This window comes from Myxocyprinus asiaticus, chromosome 3 (assembly GCF_019703515.2).
Source record: "Myxocyprinus asiaticus isolate MX2 ecotype Aquarium Trade chromosome 3, UBuf_Myxa_2, whole genome shotgun sequence".
Lineage (NCBI taxonomy): Eukaryota > Metazoa > Chordata > Actinopteri > Cypriniformes > Catostomidae > Myxocyprinus > Myxocyprinus asiaticus.
Genome location: NC_059346.1, coordinates 43716282 through 43733889, shown reverse-complemented (window position 1 = coordinate 43733889; position 17608 = coordinate 43716282). Strand labels below are relative to the sequence as shown.

At 37.0% G+C, this 17608-nt stretch overlaps 2 protein-coding genes across 12 annotated transcripts in view; one reads left to right on the top strand and one right to left on the bottom strand.

Annotated features, from left to right (window-relative positions):
• The first annotated feature begins 1237 nt into the window (after positions 1 to 1237).
• Positions 1238 to 13418, top strand: hmgcra (3-hydroxy-3-methylglutaryl-CoA reductase a). Of its 3 annotated transcripts, none has more exons than XM_051669502.1 (20): positions 1238 to 1429; positions 2357 to 2552; positions 2690 to 2801; positions 2904 to 2991; positions 3127 to 3211; positions 3307 to 3412; positions 4758 to 4864; positions 4942 to 5061; positions 5175 to 5335; positions 5537 to 5778; positions 5870 to 6039; positions 6789 to 6983; positions 9230 to 9388; positions 9541 to 9698; positions 9786 to 9891; positions 10024 to 10194; positions 10346 to 10486; positions 10674 to 10832; positions 10934 to 11088; positions 11815 to 13418. In XM_051669502.1, the coding sequence occupies exons 2-20, from the start codon at positions 2388 to 2390 to the stop codon at positions 11867 to 11869; spliced, it is 2655 nt and encodes an 884-aa protein (XP_051525462.1). In that variant the 5' UTR covers positions 1238 to 1429; positions 2357 to 2387; the 3' UTR covers positions 11870 to 13418. The 3 variants fall into 3 exon arrangements, with proteins under 3 accessions (XP_051525462.1, XP_051525453.1, XP_051525471.1); XM_051669493.1 differs by having other exon boundaries at positions 2687 to 2801; XM_051669511.1 differs by lacking the exon at positions 11815 to 13418 and having other exon boundaries at positions 2687 to 2801; positions 10934 to 11092.
• A 798-nt stretch (positions 13419 to 14216) lies between these two features.
• cert1a (ceramide transporter 1a) overlaps positions 14217 to 17608 on the bottom strand; it is a 32137-nt gene continuing 28745 nt past the window's right edge. For 8 of the 9 annotated variants that reach the window (XM_051669525.1, XM_051669559.1, XM_051669543.1 and 5 more), the window contains 3 exons: positions 17416 to 17545; positions 16172 to 16309; positions 14217 to 15680 (listed from right to left, as the gene is read on the bottom strand). In XM_051669525.1, the coding sequence (XP_051525485.1) occupies positions 16182 to 16309; positions 17416 to 17545 (258 nt within the window). In that variant the 3' untranslated portion in view covers positions 14217 to 15680; positions 16172 to 16181. Of the gene's footprint in view, positions 15681 to 16171; positions 16310 to 17415; positions 17546 to 17608 lie in introns of those variants that run through there. The other variant, XR_007894468.1, reaches the window with a different exon arrangement.

Sequence of the window (17608 nt, the reverse complement as noted above, 5' to 3'; positions counted from 1 at the left end):
TTGCTTTTGTTGCAAAAAAGATCAATATTTAAATACTTTTTAACTCTAAACCATCACTTTTGGTCAGCAGCAGTATGCGCATTCACGAGAGAACTGCATACACATCTCTCATGTGACAGATTTGCGTTGGCATGTTACGGGCTTAATCTCACGTTTTTCTCTTGGTTGAGACATCCAGGATAAGCACACAAATGCACCATTGTGAGTAAATAAACAGATAAATACAGATCTAAACCAAAACCAACTAAGCTTCTGTACTCAATTGTAAACAGCGCTGCTCTTCCACGTGTCGCACATGCGTCAGTTCTTGCGTGAACATGCGCATACTGCTGCTGACCGGAAGCAATGATTTAGAGTTAAATAATTCAAATATTGACCTTTTTTGCACCAAAAGCGATTGTGTCGCTTTAGAAGACATTCATTTAACCGTTGGAGTCGTATGGATGACATTTATGCTGACTGTCTGTGAGTTTTGGAGCTTCAAAAGTCTGATCACCATCCACTTGCATTTTAAGGACCTACTGAGCTGAGATATTTTACTATTTTTCTTCAAATGTGTTCAGCAGAAGAAAAAAAGTCATGCACATCTGGGATGGCATGAGCGTGAGTAAATGTTGAGAGAATTTTTATTTTTGGGTGAATTACATTAATTTTAATAGAAGTGGCCCATCTCTGCTAAAACGAGCTCAATATTACTAATAATACTGAACAAGAACCCTGTAATCAAAGGACACTGGTGAAAATGGGAAGTTGGAGTGAAGTTAACAAAGCATTAAAAATATTTTCAATTTTTCACATTGTTTATATTTTTATTCATATTGTTCATCTTATTTTACAATATTATAAATTCTGGATTATATTTAATGAAATAGACCATAAGTATATTACTGTAAAAAAAAAACAAAAAAAAAAAAACATTGAGCCAAAATGAATAAACAATGAAATTTCTTACATTTATTTTACATTTTTTATTTCATCTCGTTTTATTTATTACAGTCGGCTATTGAGTCAAGGCTGCGTCAAGGTTGAGGTTCACAGACCTCATGTACACATTTAAATGATGGCCAGATCACGCGTCCTCCACCAGGACACGCCCAACACCGTTCCCCAAGCAACTGGGCGTGGTTTCTGTGTGCATCTGTGTGGTTCGAGGATTTGATTGGCTCCAAGCGCGACTGACGCAGAGCCATGCCATCGCTCCATGAGAATTAGAGGAGGATGCCGGTGAGCCTTTGGAGTCCTGTCTCAAACGATGGGATATGGATTAATACCGTCTGTTTGTGTTTATTTATTAAGGCCGCTCTAATTATGAAATCTACTGCTAGATGTAATTTGTACATACACATATAAGTTTTTATTTAATCATTTGCATATGTTAAGGATTTTACAGTGACCAGCTCTTAGCGCACTAATTCTTAAACCCTCAACGGTAAGTACCTGTCTCTGATGAACCATACATGGTTTATTTAAACGTGATTTCTGTGTTCTATTTACCATGTTTCGAATGTCAGTTCCATTCGATTTCGGCATGATTACATCAGTGACTGGTTAAACAGCACTGTTAATGATGTTAATGATGCCAGAAAGCAGAATAAAAAGTCGATGTCTTTGTAAGACGAATAATGTAATTCAACATCATTTAACATTTAATCGTAATTTTAATTGTTGGTTAAACAAGAAGGTTGCATTTTAAACAGACATGAATTTGGACAATGTTCCTTTGTAAAGAGGACTTTATTGGTATTGGGCAGTTATTTGCTTTTTTTTTTCTTTTTTTTTTTTTTTTTGTATATATATATATAAGTTATTTAAAAATGAGGTATGTAGGTGTACTGCTATTATTTATAAGCTAAATTTGTTCATATGTGGTTAATGATTTCAAATGTATGTCCTATTATCACCAGTAATACCCAGTAACCTCCATATATTGAGATTTTGATGTTATGAATAATTATGCCAGTCATTATATCACGATCAGAACTATACATATAAAAACAGATGGCACTGTCTATCAGGGAATCATCAGTCACATCAGATATCTATTTAGCACATTCAATTTGTGTCAGGCCATCTGGTGTTATGGTGCAATGTAACTACAAAAGACTATTTAAAGCTATACTGCTATGAACTAACCAAAGACTAAAAGGATTGTTTATGCTCAGAACACATTTTCTTTAACTAAAAGATAAATTGTATCCTAGGAGCACTTGTTCAAGTGTTTTTGTTCATTTGAGGTTAATTTTGTCCTCCTTTTTGTGTATGATTTTGTATTATATTCCCTGTTTGTCAAATTGCAATGTTATGAGTGACTGAAGTACAGTTCTAACCAGTTTCTCCCTTGCATTCTTTCATGCAGCGTCATCTACAGCAAGTTGAACACCTTCAACATGTTGACGAGACTTTTCAGAATCCATGGCTTATTCGTGGCCTCCCATCCTTGGGAAGTCATTGTGGCTACTGTGACCCTCACAATCTGCATGATGTCTATGAATATGTTCACTGGCAATAACCAGATTTGTGGCTGGAACTTTGATTGCCCCAAATTAGAGGAGGTACAGTATCAAAGTGTAGAAATGGTGTTGTAAATGGATTGTAGCATGGTGGCAGTAGATGTGAAGTTCTGCATAGTGATATACAGTATATCTCATTAAAGTCTGTTATTGATTTTTTCTCTTTTTCTTGTCAGCAGCAAATCCTAAGCAGTGATATCATCATCCTGACAATCACAAGATGCATAGCAATTGTATATATTTACTTTCAATTCCAAAATCTTCGGCAAATAGGGTCCAAATATATATTGGGTGAGTTGTATTGTTTAAAACTGTGAGGAAAAATGTATTTGTCGCTTCATGAGCTAATATTAAGTACAAATGTTAATGGCTATTTCAACATTTCTATTACAGGCATTGCAGGACTTTTCACAATTTTCTCCAGTTTTGTGTTCAGCACGGTTGTGATTCACTTCCTGGACAAGGAGCTTACAGGCCTCAAGTATGTACATTTTTTATGTTGCATCATTCCTGCTAGATTGCTTTACAAAGACCTACGAGTAATTAATGGCTTCATTGTTTGGGAATGTTTAAAATAATAATAATACATAAATATATTTTCTGTTATTATTCCCAGTGAGGCATTGCCCTTCTTTCTACTGTTGACTGATCTCTCCAAAGCGTGCGCTCTGGCCAAATTTGCTTTGAGTTCAAACTCACAGGTACTTGCATGTTTGAACTAAGGATTAAGTAAATATGGCTCAGATCATGTTAATCACTTGTTTTTAAGAAAAACTTTCTATTTTTCATCCTGTAGGATGAGGTGAGAGAGAATATTGCCAAAGGAATGGCTGTCTTGGGGCCCACTTTTACTCTTGATGCTCTTGTGGAGTGCCTGGTGATTGGCGTTGGTACGATGTCAGGTAAACGTCACCCTTCTATATGGGACTAAAACCAACAGAATGAGTACTGGATGAATTTACTTAGATCAAAGGGATAAATCACCCAAAAATGAAAATTCTGTTATAATTTACTCACCTTCATGTTGTTCCAAACCGTAAAGATGTTCTTTCTTCCGTGGAACACAGAATGAGATGTTAGGCAGTATATTTGTCTCAGTTATAGGGGTGTGTAAAAATATTGATTTTTCAATGCATCGCAATCTTCATTTGAACGATCTCGATATCGATTCCTAAATCCCATGATCGATCTTTTACACAATGCACAACCCTCTACTACAATGAGAGGAAATCACTTGCATTAGCAACCAAATTTCCCGCAATGCGACTGAAATGTATATATTTGGCAACTGGCTGGTAAATGTTTAGATTTCACTCATCAGTAATTGTGTAGTATAGTGGTGGAGTATTCAGCTGCAAGATCCTTCCACTGCATGTTGAGAGTAAAAGTTGTTCCGTGTGTGTCCAAAGACAAGATCCACACAACTGATTTGTCATTGAATAATGTCTCTTTTAATACCCTTTCTGTTTTCACAGTCAGTTGTTGATCAAAAACAACAAAAAATAAACATTTAATTCTAATCACGCATAGATCAGATGAGATAATGCCATTCGAGTGCTCTCTTGCTGTTATTCGCTCATTAACAGACAATCTTTACAGAACAGCCGGTTTTCTTAAAGAGACAGTACCGTTTTAGCGCATGTTCAACAAATCAATGTAAATAGTACAAATTATGCAATTAAACAATAAACATGTAACAAAAAAATAATATATGCAATTTAATATATTATTTATTGAATGAATACATTGAATTGTTCATTTTAAAAAACCAAAATGTGACCAAAATGATGAAAAACTAATAAAATATAACTAGTAAAATTTATATTTTCATAATGTACCTAGTTAGAAGGACCCCTGTGAAATTACATGAATTTCTTTCATATGTATGCAAAGGAGACATTATAACTGAAATATACTCATATGTATCAATATCGAACCGAATCGAAATTAGAATCGAATCAAGAGCTTGTGAATCGGAATCAAATCGAATCAGGAAATCTCTATCAATTCCCAGCCCTGCTTTATAACCATTTACTTACATTGCATTTTCTATACAATAAAAGTGAATGGTGACTAAGACTGTCATTCTGCCTAACATCTCCTTTTGTATTTCACGGAATTAAGAACGTCATACATGTTTTGGAACAACACGGTAGTTTATGAATGATGATAGAATTACATTTTTGAGTGAATTATTCCTTTAAACATATTAGTTTAACTTAACTTATGAATTTCTTTTTTCTGTAGGTGTCCGGCAGCTTGAGATCATGTGCTGCTTTGGTTGCATGTCTGTCCTGGCCAACTACTTTGTGTTCATGACTTTCTTCCCAGCCTGTGTCTCTCTTGTGCTGGAGGTATATAAGGACATTTCTGTGTAATAAACATAAGGGAAGGCTAGAACCTTTCTAAGACATATACTTATTTCACACAGTTGTCCAGAGAGAGCAGAGAGGGACAGCCTATCTGGCAGTTGAGTCACTTTTCTAGAGTTTTGGAGGAAGAAGAGGACAACAAGCCAAACCCTGTCACACAAAGGGTTAAAATGATCATGGTATGTTGCTGATCTACAAAAACTATGATCTTTGCATACTGGGATTTGCTCAAGCATTTACCCATGATTTGTTCTGTAATGGTCTGGATTATGGGATTGTTGGAACATTGCAGTCTCTTGGCCTGATGATGGTTCATGCCCATAGTCGGTGGATTGCTGATCCAGCGTCAAGTAACGGAACTCTTGATATTCCACAAGTTGGAGTGAGCCTGAATGACAATATGCCCAAGAGGATTGAGCCAGACATGCCCCTGTGGCATTTTTATCTGTCCAGGTAGGCATACTAGAGATCTTTTTGTTTATTTATTGACCCTATAAATTCCGAAAGGTCTACTTGGAGGACTTTGCTATTGTTTAGATTTTTTTTATAGTTATAGTTGTATGAATTTGATTATGATTAGTTCTCTTGCATCTTGATTACATAATGAGAGTGACATTATGTGATTATTGTTGTTCATTGTGTCTGTGCATTTAGGATGATCAGCATGGACATCGAGCAGGTGATCACATTGAGCCTCGCCCTGTTCCTTGCCGTCAAGTACATTTTCTTTGAGCAGGTGGAGATGGAGTCTACCCTGTCCTTGAAAGTCCCTACTCCAGGCTCCTTGCTGGCTCAGAAATGGTCTCCTGACCAGTGCTGCAGAAAGGAGGTTCCCTCTTCCAGCAAGCCTGAAAAACTCCCAACTCCCCATCCTGTTGTTACCAAAGAGGAACGAGGTATTCATCCTTACTCTACTTTTTCATTTTTGTGTTAAATCCCTAAAAATCCAACACTTTTTTAATGTAATCTGTCTTTTCTCTCTTTCAGATTTAGTGATTCGACCTCTGCCTGCCCTAAAGGAGCCTGAACATAAAAGCACTTTTGTAGTGGGAGAGGATGAAATTCAGGAAAACGCAGAAGTGTTGGAGTCTGAGATCAATGTACCTGCTGAACCCAGACCTGTGGAAGACTGTCTGTCCATTCTAAAAAAAACAGACGTAAGGGAGTTTTCAAAGCAATAGTTCTGTTGGTCGGTCTGTTTGTTTAGAAAGTAGATCTTTCCTATATAAAGATTAACTCTAGCTTTTGGGGCCTGGGTAGCTCAGCGAGTATTGACGCTGACTACCACCCCTGGAGTCACGAGTTCGAATCCAGGGTGTGCTGAGTGACTCCAGCCAGGTCTCCTAAGCAACCAAATTGGCGTGGTTGCTAGGGATGGTAGAGTCACATGCGGTAACCTCCTCGTGGTCACGATTAGTGGTTCTTGCTCACAGTGGGGCGCGTGGTAAGTTGTGTATGGATCGCAGAGAGTAACACGAGCCTCCACATGCGGAGTCTTCGCGGTGTCATGCACGACGAGCCACGTGATAAGATGCGTGGTTTGACGGTCTCAGAAGCGGAGGCAACTGAGACTTGTCCTCTGCCACCCTGATTGAGGACCTACTAAGTAGTGGGAATTGGGCATTCCAAATTGGGAGAAAAGGGGATTAAAAAAAAGAAGAAAAAAAAAGATTAATTCTAGGTTCACAGAGGTACCTGTGGTTATTTTTACCCTAGCATTGACTCCTTTAATCTTTAATGAGATTCCCCACTTACTCTTTGCACTCTTACTTTTAGCCAATTAGTCTATGACATTAGAAAAGATCAAAATAGTCACACCATTTGCTTTTAAGAGTAGACTTCTTTTACCTAAATTCCTGTTTGTGTATGAGTGGGAGTTTTAAAATTTCACCTTTTTTGACTGCAGATGGGTGCTCGGTACCTCAGTGATAAAGAGGTGATTGTGTTGGTAAACTCAAAGCACATCCCAGCTTACAAACTGGAGGCCATGATGGAAACCCCTGAGAGAGGGGTGATGATCCGTAGGAAAATGCTCACCTCCAAACTCCTGGAGGCCTCAGCTCTCTCCTGCCTGCCCTATAAAGACTACGACTACTCTAAGGTGAAACATGAGGTCGTCACATAATACAAAGTTTAATTGTTGTTGCTTGCAACAAACCTCTAACCATTAGTGTTAAACTTTGGCATAGGGATGTGATTGATACCAAAAATCATGCAGCTTGTTGACGATAGGTGTTCTTTATTGTTCTAAGTGACTGGACTTGAGATTTTTACCTTGCGTATGATAAAATGGGCAAACAAATAGAAGGATGGCGAGCATTGAAGGATGGACAGGGAATTCAGAAAGCTGGTTTGAAACACCACTGGCTCGCCATCTCGCTAGGCTGTTTAAAAAATTCTGCAGCACCACGGAGTGTAACTTGCATAGTTTTCCATTAAATTCAACCCAATTCATTATCAAAGGACAAATATTATTTACTCTCTCCATCACTGGATGATATTGTGTCTATTATCTTTCATAGAGCCTACACAATGTATTTTCAGTTACAAGTACACTGGCGGCCAAAAGTTTGGAATAATGTACACATTTTGTGGTTTCGGAAGGAAATTGGTACTTTAATTCACCAAAGTGGCATTCAACTGATCACAAAGTATAGTCAGGACATTACTGATGTAAAAAAACAACACCATCAGTATTTGAAAAAATTCATTTTTGATCAAATCTAGACAGGCCCCATTTCCAGCGGCCATCACTCCAACACCTTATCCTTGAGTAATCATGATAAATTGCTAATTTGGTACTAGAAAATCACTTGCCATTATATCAAACACAGTTGAAAGCTATTTGGTTTGTTAAATGAAGCTTAACATTGTATTTGTGTTTGTTATTGAGTTGCCACAGTATGCAATAGTCTTGCATGTCTTAAGGTCAATATTAAGTCAAAAATGGCAAAAAATAAACAGCTTTCTCTAGAAACTCATCAGCCAAACATTGTTTTGAGGAATGAAGTCTATACAATGCTTGAAATTGCCAAAAAACTTTCGATTTCATGCAAAGGTGTACACTACAGTCTTCAAAGACAAAGGACAACTGGCTCTAACAAGGACAGAAAGAGATGTGGAAGGCCAGATGTACAACTAAACAAGAGGATAAGTTCATCAGTGACTCTAGTTTGAGAAATAGACACCTCACATGTCCTCAGCTGACAGCTTCATTGAATTCTACCCGCTCAACACCAGTTTCATGTACAACAGTAAAGAGAAGACTCAGGGGTGCAGGCCTTATGGGAAGAATTGTAAAGAAAAAGCCACTTTTGAAACAGAAAAACAAAAAGAAAATGTTAGAGTGGGCAAAGAAACACAGACATTGGACAACAAATAATTGGAAAAGAGTGTTATGGATCTTAACCCCATTGAGCTTTTGTGGGATCAGCTAGACTGTAAGGTGCGTGAGAAGTGCCCAACAAGACAGCCACATCTATGGCAAGTGCTACAGGAAGCGTGGGGTGAAATGTCACCTGAGTATCTGGACAAACTGACAGCTATAATGTCAAGGATCTGCAAAGCTGTCATTGCTGCACGTGGATGATTTTTTGATGAGAACTCTTTGAAGTAGTTTAAGAAGTTCTGAAATTTTGTTTCAAATTGTATTATTCACGTTATTAATTTCCTGACTATATATTGTGCTCAGTTGAATGCCACTTGGTGAATAAATGTACCAATTTCTTTCCATAAGAGCAAAATCTGTACATTATTCCAAACTTTTGGCCGCCAGTGTATGTCTTTCTGTGGTTTGACAGCTTGAATAAAACCTCTTCAAAGCTACATACAGAAAAATTGCATAATAAACATCGCTATTTCTAACCGTTCAGTTTGAGCAGTTACACCAGTTTCATACACTAACCTGCAAACTCATCAGTGTCACTTTGTTTATTCTTGAAGACATTCAAAAACCTTTGTAACTTTGGACTGCCATCAGCTCGTAATGTGTGTATGTGATACCAAAGCCTCTTCCATGTCGCCTCCTTGTGGTCTCCCAAAGCTAATACTGGCAGTGAATTTAAAGCACACAAATTAGGCTTCTAATTTAAATGTCGGCTGATGTTAATATATAAATGCTTAAAACATGTATTGATAAAATAACATGCCGTTCAATAATCGATATACAGTATATTTATATTTTATGACCACCCTATTGTCTGCTGAGGTACTTCAACTTTTCAACATTTGAACATCAAATCGTTTTGCATTAGCAGGCATTTCCTTAAAAAAATTTAAAATCCTCACTCACTTAAGGATTCTTGAATTGCTTAGTTTTGACATCATTTTCACGTTTTTGCATTGCAGGTGATGGGAACATGTTGCGAGAATGTTATTGGTTACATGCCAGTTCCTGTGGGGGTGGCTGGTCCACTGTTATTGGACGGAAAGCAGTTTCAGGTCCCCATGGCAACAACTGAGGGCTGCCTAGTTGCCAGCACAAACAGAGGCTGCAGAGCTATAGCTGTAAGCAGTATTTCCATTTGTTTTTCCTGTTTTTAATTAGTAAGGGACAACATACTTCACGCACTTCTCTGAACTGGTGCAAAGCTGCATAATGTTTAGTGTAACTGTAAAGTGTGTTAATCTATGTACTGCTTTGATTGGCTCTCCCACAGTTGGCCGGGGGTGCCAGTAGCCGTGTTCTTGCAGATGGAATGACCCGAGGGCCGGTGGTGCGTTTGCCTTCTGCCTGTCAAGCAGCTGAAGTCAAGGCCTGGCTGGAGAGCCCTGAGGGCTTCAAGTGCATCAAAGAGGCCTTTGACCAAACCAGCAGGTGCAGAATCAACTGGGAACCAATACATTCATTTTCACAGTTTTTATTTCATCATGATTACTTAACATTTTGTCATATTTAACATAGGTTTGCACGACTAGAGAAGCTTCTGATTGGTCTTGCAAGTCGCAACCTGTACATTCGATTCCAGTCCAGAACTGGAGATGCAATGGGGATGAACATGATCTCCAAAGTACGTTGAATTGCATGTCCCCAACACTGTAAATCATGGTCACAACCAGTATTAAAAGTTGGACGCTATTTACTTTGTCAAGTTTTTATACAGAGCTTATGCAGTAATCCTTCATTTAATTTTGGCCAACAGGGCACAGAACAGGCTCTCACCAGGCTGAAGGAGGAATTTCCAGAGCTGCAAGTCTTGGCCATTAGTGGAAACTATTGTACTGACAAGAAACCAGCCGCCATCAACTGGATTGAGGGAAGGGGCAAGTCTGTGGTTTGTGAAACCACCATACCAGCCAGTGTTGTCAAAGAGGTAAAGAATCTCTCATCCTATTTTACAGTATATATTTTCTACAGAAGTTGCATGATGGAATTGTTTCCATTAGATTATTAATAGTTTCTTTAGCTAAACAAAGTTTAGATATTGTAATTGGAATGATAACACAAAATGTCTTTGTGTCCAGGTTTTGAAGACGACAAGTGAGGCTCTGGTAGATGTAAACATAAGTAAGAACTTGGTTGGATCCGCTATGGCTGGAAGCATCGGGGGTTATAATGCTCACGCCGCCAACATCGTAGCTGCCATCTATATTGCATGTGGACAGGCAAGAGATGTTAATACCATATTGTTTACAGTATGATTTTGATAAAGGATTATGAGATGTACAGTAGTTGTATATTTGTATCAGGCACAGAATTGTATTGCAATGTAAAAATTCATAAAAAGCTGGCACAATTCAAATAGCAATTGTTTAAAACATAATTTTAACAGAATATCTCTCAACTTTACAGGATCCAGCTCAGACAGTGGGCAGCTCCAATTGTATCACTTTAATGGAAGCCTCAGGTCCCACAGGGGAGGATCTCTATATCAGCTGTACTATGCCCTCCATTGAGCTGGGCACTGTTGGAGGGGGCACTAACCTTCCTCCCCAGCAAGCTTGTTTACAGGTATTTACACTTCTTTGTTACAGGATGTCAATATGTATTACAAAAATGTCTTTTTGGATATATAGCTAATTTTGTTTTTATTCTCTCTTTTTGTCTGTCAGATGTTAGGTGTGCTGGGTGCTTGTCAGGAGTGCCCGGGTGAGAATGCCAGACAGCTTGCCAAGGTGGTGTGTGCTACTGTGCTCGCAGGGGAGCTGTCACTCATGTCTGCACTTGCTGCTGGACACCTGGTAAAAAGTCACATGACACATAACAGGTAAGAATCGCATGACCTGGGGCTGTTATCTGTTAGTAAGCATGGCAATTTCAGTTAGGATCTGTACATTAAAATGGTTAGTTCACCCAAAAGTACAAATTCTGTAATCATTTACTCACCTTCATGTTGTTCCAAACCCATATGACTTTCATTCTTCCATGGAACACAAAAGGAAATGTTAGAAAATGTCTCAGTCACCATTAGGGCTGGGTATCGTGTGGCACCTCACGATACGCATTGCAATACACGTCACAATTTGATATATTGCGATACATCACGATATCATAATTTGATTCGATTACGAATCAATTCCACGTCCAATTTCAATTCATTTGGGAATATTTCAATTATATACTGATGTCTGATGAAGAAAAATCATGTTTTTGTCTCTTGGTGAGCTCATTAAATTGATTTGGAAGTAGCAGTGTGCCAACTTTGTTGTGTGTTTACATGATACAAATACACAAATAGTTTAATATATATCACTACATGGATCTAAATTATTGATACAATATCATGATAAAAAGTATCACAGTATATTAATATTTTATTGTATTGACACAGCCCTAGTCACCATTAACTTTTACTGTATGGAAAAAATATGCAATGATAGTGAATGGTGACTGAGATCAGTGGGGTAAATTATGACACTTAAAATAGGAAGTTTCTGTAAAAGGATACAATCTGCAATAACCGGTATAACTGCTTTTTAACATTTGTTTATAGATCAAAAGTGAATTTGCAAGAAGCTCCTAGAACATGCACTAAGCAAGCATCTTGAGACTGTTTGAAGATGCAAAAGAGCCATAAACAAAGAGGATCTCTACATCAAGGGACAAATGAATATTAATTTAGATTACTTTCAAGGACAACAAAGAAATACAGAATTCTGATTGTTTCTTGGTTCCCATGTCCTGCTAAAGAACTTCAGGCATGTTTTCAAGGTTAAACTGTTAAAATAAAAGACTGGAGTCAAGACCAGCTCTGTGCAAAAGCCTAGAGCAAGTGTTTCTAAATAACTTCTGAGTATCATACCCGTTTTCAAGCCTAATATTGCTATATAGAGCAAATCTGATTTTATATCCACTGCAACCTGTACTTAAAGATACAGAAGTCATTGAGTATAGGCCAGCATCTGACATACCATTGTATATCATGAACAGTGTTGGGTGTAATTGGATTACAAAGTAATTCGTTACTGCAATCTAATTACTTTAGGCACAAAAAAGCAGTTTAATACATTACAATTTAAATTCTTGTAATCAGATTACAGTTACTGACTATAAATGAAAGTAATTACTTTTAAGTTCATTACTTGGGTTACAAATATTTAAAAAAAAAAATGTATGTGTAATACAATTAAAATGTGAATTAATATGTTCATATGTACATCTGTTTGCGTTTCTGTGACATCTGAAGGGTCTGCAACAATGAACAAGGAGAAAATAGAATTTGAATTTGTTGAGCAGAAAAACTAAAAAATGTTTGACAAGCGTTTTAGAATGTAACTTAAAAGTAATTAGTAATGTGATTACCTTTTTGGCAAAGTAATCAGTAAAGTAATCTGATTATAATTTTAGAGAAGTAGTTAGTAATTTGAGTGGATTTCTTTTTTTGTAACTTACCCAACACTGATCATGAAACCAATGTAGTTCTTTCCACCTTTAAGGTCTGCCGGATGTGTTAAAGCAAAGTTATACATTTTTCACCTCTGATTATTTAATGATGACAGCATAGAGGAGAATATTTTTGCATGCCAACTTGCAGGAAACAGAAACTAGAAACAGGTCAAATGTAATCTTCATTGCACTTATATGCTTCTTTATATAAAAAATTTATATAAAAAAGAATAGTTTAGGACAGTACCAATACAGAGGAGTTTACAGTACTATGAAGTTGGTACACAAGTGGATTACAGAACAACTATAATATTGCTAAAGTCAGCCCTCTGCAGCCACCCCCAAGGTTCTTGTGTCAGAACGTACATTCATTTTTTTTTAATGACACAGGAATGAACTGACAGTGACTTATGTAACATGTCTGAAAGGGGTAGTGCTGAGGCGTGACAGGACAAAACATTTCATAAAGGTGCTATCTACCACATGATGTTTCAGTACATTGTTCATTTAGATATTTATTTTGTGTTGGCTTTTACTCATTCGGTTTTGCTGTTCATGTCATGGGAAAAAAATGGAATACCTGTTCTTGTTTAGCCATGAGGAAATTGAAAGGGCACTAGCTATTTTTATCAAAGGCACAATTCAAATGATTAGATACAAAATAAAAAGCAAGTTTTGTATATTTTTTGTATTAAAAACATTTGTAATGCATTGTTTTGTGTTTGTTTTTGTCATATTCTCTGATTCCTGCTGGGTCATTTTAGCCTATGAAATTGAGAAAATGTTACAAATTTTTAATTAAAAAATAAAAATAAACCCTAAAAATGTGTGGAAAAAAGATTAAAGGAAAATCTAAAATCCTGAAGCAATGCACTTGTTACAAAGAAGGTATTTTGTAAGTCATTGTGAACATTACTACTTATTTTAGTGTGTTATTATTATTATTTTCAACTCTTAAGAGATCACAAACCCATAAGCAACATAACACTGAATGATTCACTGAATCATTATTAATTTTTTCAACTATTCAAATTATACAATTTGACTTATTTACTCATCAAATACTGTGCTTCTACTCTAGCACAAGCTATGAAATATTAAGAGAACACTCTGTGAAATGTGCATGAACATAGCTGTTCGAGGTTGAGGCTTTGTGCATGGGTTTAAGACCTGCAGGTGGTGAGATGTTTGAGGAGTTCTCCTGAGGCAATGTCATTATACGCTCTTGCCTCACCAGAGTGTGTGCTAGCCAATCAGCTCATCCTGCATCACATCTCACCAGGACACTCACTGCTGATTGGCTTAACCTCAGAGAGACCCCAGACAGACCTGCAGAGATGAAACCGGCTTTACACTGATACCAGTTAATCTCAGTGTCCTAACTGTGTTACTCCTCACATTATCCTTATCTTTCATGGTAACCCTATCTCATGCACATGGTGCAATATCTGCCCATGGGTTTGTCAGTCAGAAGTGCTCTGTGTGATTGAAAATGCTCCACCTAAAGATACATTTATACACTTGTACATTTATTGCACTTTAGTTTAGGGTGAGATATTCTTTGTGTATTTTGTAGCAAAACTTCAAATAAAACATTGATTAGTGAGAAATTAAAATATATGGAAAATAAAAACAATAGTTTTGCTCTTATTTCACACAATTTAGTTTCATTAAAAAGCCTATATACATGTACTACATACATGTAGAACGTAAAAATAATTTACAAAAATTATTCAAAAATACATTCCCACGTGAAATTAACACATTAAATCGGAATTTCTGATTATTAAGTGCAAGCAATGTTATGAACATCAAGCCAACACAAAATGATAGTGAGATGCATACATTAAAATAATTATTTTGTACGCGTTTCATTTCTCATCTGATAATTTATGACTTATAATGCCTTTATAAAGTTTAGTGGAGACCGTATTTAATTGTGAATGCCAGAATTATTAACGGCTTCATAAATAATGCGAGTCAGACAACAATAGGTGACACTTGCTGAAACTATAAAACTATGTGAAATGCCAAAAAAGTGATCACTTTTTATTTTTATGTGCTTAGATGGTATAACTGCAATAATACTCCCTAACAAATGTGTGAATGGCAAAAGACCAACTGGTAAAAATGCTGCAATAAACAAATTAATCAGGAAAAAGTGGAATGGCATTTTTAAACTGCTGTTTTAGAGTCCTAGCATTTGTGCAACATAGTGCCACCATTTTTTTAAATTCTGAAAACAAACAAAAAAAAAAAACAGTAAAAGTAATAATAATCCTGTACAAGAGACTGCCCACAGGCCTTTCAAAATACCCTCTACCATTTTAATATTATTATCTTATACAGGCAGTTCCCATTAAAGATACGCTTTGCCAACCGTCAAATTTTTAAATTATTACAATCAAAATGTGTAATGACTTCACATGTAAATGTTAAACATTTAGACACAAACTGTACAAAAAGCTCTTAAGGCTTAAGTTTGACAACCTCTTGATCATCAGGGTTGAAAGAGTCTCCCTAAGACAAAAGACTATTATACAAAGCCAGTACAGCTGAGAAGAAACAGTGATAAGATCAAGGCATCAAAGTTTACAGAATATTTTTACATCAATAACATAGCCATACCTAAAACAGGTTAAACTATGATAAAATATTTATAAAAATGCTAAACACTTTAACAAAACCTGAGCTGTAGCTCATGTACAGAAAATAGGTAAGGTCTTTTAAAGATGAACAGACTGTGTTGGGTTGGTGGCTTGCTGTGCTTTGTAAAGCTGGTGCATCTCTGCACTTTTTCGACTTTTGTTCATTCTGTATGGATACTGTGCACTGATTGAAAAAGGTTTCTTGTTAATAGTGTTGAAGAGCACTTGGGCAGAGCAGCTCTCTCTGGTGCATGTTAGAAAAATGGTAAATGAGGTTTTTCTTCAACTCAATCAGAAAGCATCCTGGGAATGCAGATTAAACAACCTGAAGATAGAGAAAACAATAAAGGAAGAAAAACAAGAGATCACATATAATGTACAATGCGTTATGATTTATGTTTGGAAAATCCATTTTATTTTAAAAGGTGCACTCAGCAATCCTCTTTAAAAACATTTAGTAATTTAGAAACATAAGTATACACTCTTAACCTCTTACATGAAACCCCAGTCATATTAGTAACCTTATAAAAGCTGTTTTATTCTACATGGAGAGGGTCCCCTCATGGAGGCTGCCATGTTGGAATCACATGGCCAGCTAAATACTAATCACTTATTCTCAGTAATCTACCTGTTATGGATTAAATTACTCATGGCTGACTGTGAATAGTGAATTTCTACACTGGCATTGGTACTTGAAAACTGATGCTGCATCCACGCTGCTAGGTGTCAGTGAAAGTCAAATACAACTGCCATATTGACCAACACAACATAAACAAAAAGTGTTTCTTTAAGGTGTCTGTTCAAGCCAAGAGTTACCTAGTGTGTTTCAGAAGTGAACAGCCTCACCGCTGGTCTTCTCTTGAACATATGTGGTGAAGCGTTTAAGGAATTTGGGGTATTCTCTCTTGGCAATGGCTCGCAAGACTGATGCAGGGGCCCAACCACCAGGGTTTACTTAGAAACAAAATAAACACAGCGTTAATGTGACATTTAAATAAGTGACATATATAATATGACAAACTGTGATTAATAAAAGGTTTCTAGGACAAACTCTAATGCAGTGCTAGAGTTCTGCTACCCAACCCAAGGTCAATAACTACGTTTACATGGACACCAAAAAGCGTCTTACTGTGAGAAAGTGTGGTTCCCATCACTGTATAAGCGGCGTACTCTTTACTCCCATAAACATGTGGCTCTGTCAGTAAGCAGCTTTCTCCACAGCAATGGAATTTCCCTGTGACGCTTGTGTAAATAACAAACACGGCATCCGAGGAAGACTTCGCTATTTTATTCTCCGCTGCTTCGCTTTATTTCCAGATATTCCAGAGTTGTTGCTGTGTTTGTTTTCTTACCTTTCTATTGTGACTTGTAGCGGAATTGCGTTGCAATAGTGGGGTTTCCCTCTTACATAAAACCGCAGGATTCCGCCAAAATACGAGCACATATATGCGGACGTGAGGGACAGTCAATGTTTTAAATTGGTGTGTAGAAATGGGTATAGTTTATAGTGTATGTGGTTTTCCCACTGACTTCCAAAAATGCTGAATTATTTCTGCTGTGTTGACCTGTAAGAAACCATTTATGTGTTTACGTGACCACATAAGCCGCGTTCTACAGAAGAAACCTGGATATGTTAAACTGCTTTCTCATAATCCCTTAAATGGCATAAGGAAATCAGTGTTCTAGATTTCATAACGTTTCAGAATGCCACTTTCTGCAAAAATCCATGAACAATCCATTTTTTCTTAAGTGCATGTAAACGTGGTCATTGTGACCCTACACATTTTGGACCCTACAAATGTTTGGTCAGTTTTTCATATATAAGATTGAGTTTGTAATTAAGTAGAAAAAATAAATTATACATATTATACATGTACATATGCACATACAATCCATCTTTCAGAGTCAGATCACTGAGAATCTATGCATATGTATACAATCGTTTGGAAAGGAAATAAAAGGAGAGCAAGCAATTTCATGTTCGGGTCAGGTTCGGTCTTAGGGTCTTGCTTACAGGGCAGGTTCAGGCTGTGCAGACCTCAGTGTACTGCCACACTTACCATTGGCTACATATGTGATTTTACAGAGGATGTTGTCTCGGGTGATCTCTTTGTCACCCTCTGGTGGACTGATTAGTGTCTGACAGATCATGGCTACATTGATTTTGGCACGAATGCATCTGGAAGAGGGCTGGAGAAAACATATGTTACAACACTGGTTTCTGTGCTGTCAGTAATAGCTTGCATATATGAT

Coding starts and splice junctions, on each gene's coding strand:
- hmgcra (XM_051669493.1), top strand. CDS start 2,388: ATGTTGACGAGACTTTTCAGAATCCATGGCTTATTCGTGGCCTCCCAT. Junction 2,553..2,686: donor ATTGCCCCAAATTAGAGGAG/GTACAGTATCAA, acceptor TTTTCTTGTCAG/CAGCAAATCCTAAGCAGTGA. Junction 3,413..4,757: donor TGGCGTTGGTACGATGTCAG/GTAAACGTCACC, acceptor TTTTTTCTGTAG/GTGTCCGGCAGCTTGAGATC.